This window comes from Colletotrichum scovillei (assembly GCF_011075155.1).
Source record: "Colletotrichum scovillei strain TJNH1 chromosome Unknown Contig00006, whole genome shotgun sequence".
NCBI classification, from domain to species: domain Eukaryota; kingdom Fungi; phylum Ascomycota; class Sordariomycetes; order Glomerellales; family Glomerellaceae; genus Colletotrichum; species Colletotrichum scovillei.
In genome coordinates, this window is record NW_023336264.1 from 1,270,682 (window position 1) to 1,273,815 (window position 3,134).

The 3,134-nt window shown below is 43.6% G+C and overlaps 1 protein-coding gene across 1 annotated transcript; it reads left to right on the forward strand.

The window, feature by feature from the left end:
• Nucleotides 1-1,551: 1,551 nt before the first annotated feature.
• HER10_EVM0008082 (NPP1 domain-containing protein) lies at nt 1,552-2,157 on the forward strand (the record flags this gene model as incomplete). Its single annotated transcript, XM_035477616.1, has 2 exons — nt 1,552-1,792; nt 1,856-2,157. 2 exons carry the CDS (start codon nt 1,552-1,554, stop codon nt 2,155-2,157), a joined length of 543 nt encoding a protein of 180 aa, XP_035332959.1.
• Nucleotides 2,158-3,134: the final 977 nt, after the last annotated feature.

Genomic DNA, 3,134 nt, shown 5'->3' on the forward strand with positions numbered 1-3,134 from the left:
GCATGCTATAATCGGCAGTTTGTTCCTGTTCCTCTTGTATGTCGACCATTTCGAGACGTCGCACCGAAATGATGGAAATGGTGACTTCTCGACACATCTAAATCATTCAATCCTTCGCTTGACTGTCGTTGGGGATTGCGTATTGCCAAAACTTCCGCTCACTACCGGTGAACACGCGGGTCCCTAGATGGAGAGATATTGCTTTTACGAATGTTCCTAGCCGAAGTCAACCGTCATGCTTCAGTCTTAGCGTAGGGGGATATGACTATCAATCTTCCGCTTCCCACGCTGGCATCGCCAAGAGTGAGTAAGAGAATGGATCGATGTCGACCATACATGAGGGTTCTCGTCCAGTTTCAAAGCTATCTAAATATACCCAACTAGAGAATCCTAGACTAGACTTAACATAGCTTGAGTTACACTACAAACATGTGAGCGAGAAGTCAAGAATTTTCCATTATTAGGCGGCCAACCACGCCCTACAATGATCTATATCGACATCTGATATTTATGTGAAATGGAAATTATCAATACTTACAGATGTCAACAACAAAAATGATGACAATAAATCATGCGAAGTAAATCCCAGGCGAAAGCTTAATACGAAATTCATTCTGACCAAGGCTCAAGCTCTAATTAAGAGACTTTATCGTGGGTTGGGACTTCATGTCTCGACACTGGCTTCTTTTCTGCATCATACTTATGCATGGGACTACGCCTCTGCTGGACTGCAATTAACCGGCTGCGGAATAGAGACAGTATTACCACGTAGAAATCGCTTGCGACTAGTGGGTCCACTTCTTTAGAACCTCTCACCGGTGTGATCTCTGCTTGATGCCCCTGACGCCACTAAATACTAAGAGGAATGGGATCTACTTTTACTCATTTTAGTGTTCTAGTCATTCTACACAAGCAGCGCCCTCGTCAAGTGCGTCCAAGCCATGGCGAAATCTTGTCAATCTGTCCGTTCAAAGTTCCGGAACGATAAACCTACCTGATGAGAGTTTATTGCAATTACCGGATAGCTTGGTGTTTGCAAATCAAATGTGTACTCTACCTCCTTTGCGGACGCGAGAAACTTGTGCACTATACTATACCTCGTTTTGGTTGCTCCACAAAGTTAGGGTATCTATTGGAAAGAGTGGCTCCTAAGAGAAGAACCAGAAAGCAGAAAAGGGGAACAGTGCCAACTTATATCAATCCCCCATCTGTCTGATACCTTGCATAGCATCGTCAAACTCTCGACCCTTTTCCCACTTGTTGTCAAAAAAGCAGAACAGGCAATGTTTTTGGGTATATTGCTTTGTGTCGGATTCCTTCCACGAGCCGCTCTTACATCCGTATTACCACGCGGCGGGGATAATTATGGAGGTCATCCCACAATCAACCATAATGCAGTCATCGCACTTCCTCAGATGACATCCTCTGGGTTCGCGGGACAGCTTGAGTCTAAATACAACCCTTTGCTTTTTGTTTCGGGAGGCTGCGATCCTTATTCTGCTGTCAACGCTGATGGATCTCTCGGGTGAGTTGGTGAAGCACATCTTGAGAATGGTACATGAGCTAAAGTCACACGGTAGTGCTGGATTACGGCCTAATGGAGGCGGAAGAAGCGGCTGCGACGACGGCGGCAAAGCTCAGGTTTATATTCGACGAGGAATCAGCAACGGCCATCGAGGCATAATGTACAGCTACTACGTCCCAAAGGTTCGCTGGGGCAAGGGAGACGAAGAGGGCCACCGCCATTACTGGGCGAGTGTTGTCGTCTGGATTGCCAAATCGACTTGCGATGGTGCCACTATGAAGGACTTGCGTTCTGTTGGTATATCTTTTACGACTGATCACGAGAAATGAGTTTCTGCCAGAGGCGACCAAACATCCGCCTTCCATGTGCAAATACATGACAACGCCATTTCTCCCTACAGTGGCAGAGACGACGGTCGACTTTTCCAGCGTACTCCCGTGAGCTGGGATTCTCTTGATAAGGTAGTTCAGCAGGCATTAAATGATGTGAGGTACGAGAAGACACAGGTACCGTTTAATAACGTTGCCTTTCAGGCTTCCCTAGATGCTGCTCATGGAGCTTTCTTCTCGGATGTGCCACTGGAGGCAACCGATTGTACGGAAGGCATCGCGTCATCTGAAGTCACTCATTAACGCTACCCTTTCCAAGTACTGCAAAAATATAAGAATTCAGCCCCATTCGCTCGATGAAAACAAACCAACGTAAGACCGGGTGTTCTAAGTAATGAGGTTATGCGTGAAGAGCTGAGAGCGATGCGAGTATCACACACAACGTGAAAGGTACAATATCGCGAAGGATATTCATGCGCGAGACATCAAACAAACCAGTGACAATTAAAACAAGGTTTATTATAAATGTTGCTTCTTGTCCGCAAGTTTATTGTATTTGAGAGCCATTTTTGCATATGAATGAATTGTTTGAAGAGGGGTTGATAGCTGCTGAGGTGAAGCTTTGAGCTCAAGGGTGGGCAGTTGTCTTCTGGGAAGAACAGCATATGTCTATAGTCTGTTCTTGGGATTTTCAATTAGCTTGAAATATTTCCTATATTCTCTAAGACAAGAGTTATCAGGTAGTAGCGATTGAAGAAAGAATATACGACTTAAAACGGGTTTCGTTTCAGATCGTTAATGGCGATTAAGTTTAGTGCTCGCGACCAAATTAAACTAGGAAGCTTAACCGAATTGGAGGAAATCTGGCTAAAAGTCCGATCCTAAGATACCGATCCGCTATACAGTGTCGTTCTAAGAGAAAAAAAGCACTTATTAGATCCTCCGATTCCTCTTCGGAAGTGGCGGTGAGCAGGTGACTTTCGGGGTTCGATTCCCGGGTCAGCGACTTTAGGAATAGGCGTAGTAGTAAAAGTAGCCAAGACTACTAATTCTAAAGTGTTACGGCTAGCTAGTCGTAGTAAGTATATTAGTAGAAGTTAAGGCTACGAATACTAAATAAATAGTATCGTAGTCGTAAATAGCTTCTTTAAAGCTATATTTATAAGTTATAAAATAAATAAGGTTTTAATAATTAATTATAGTTTTATTAAAAGGAGTTCTTAGTAAAAATAGCTAAAAGTAATTATAAAATTTAATACTAAGTTAATTATTAGAGAAGT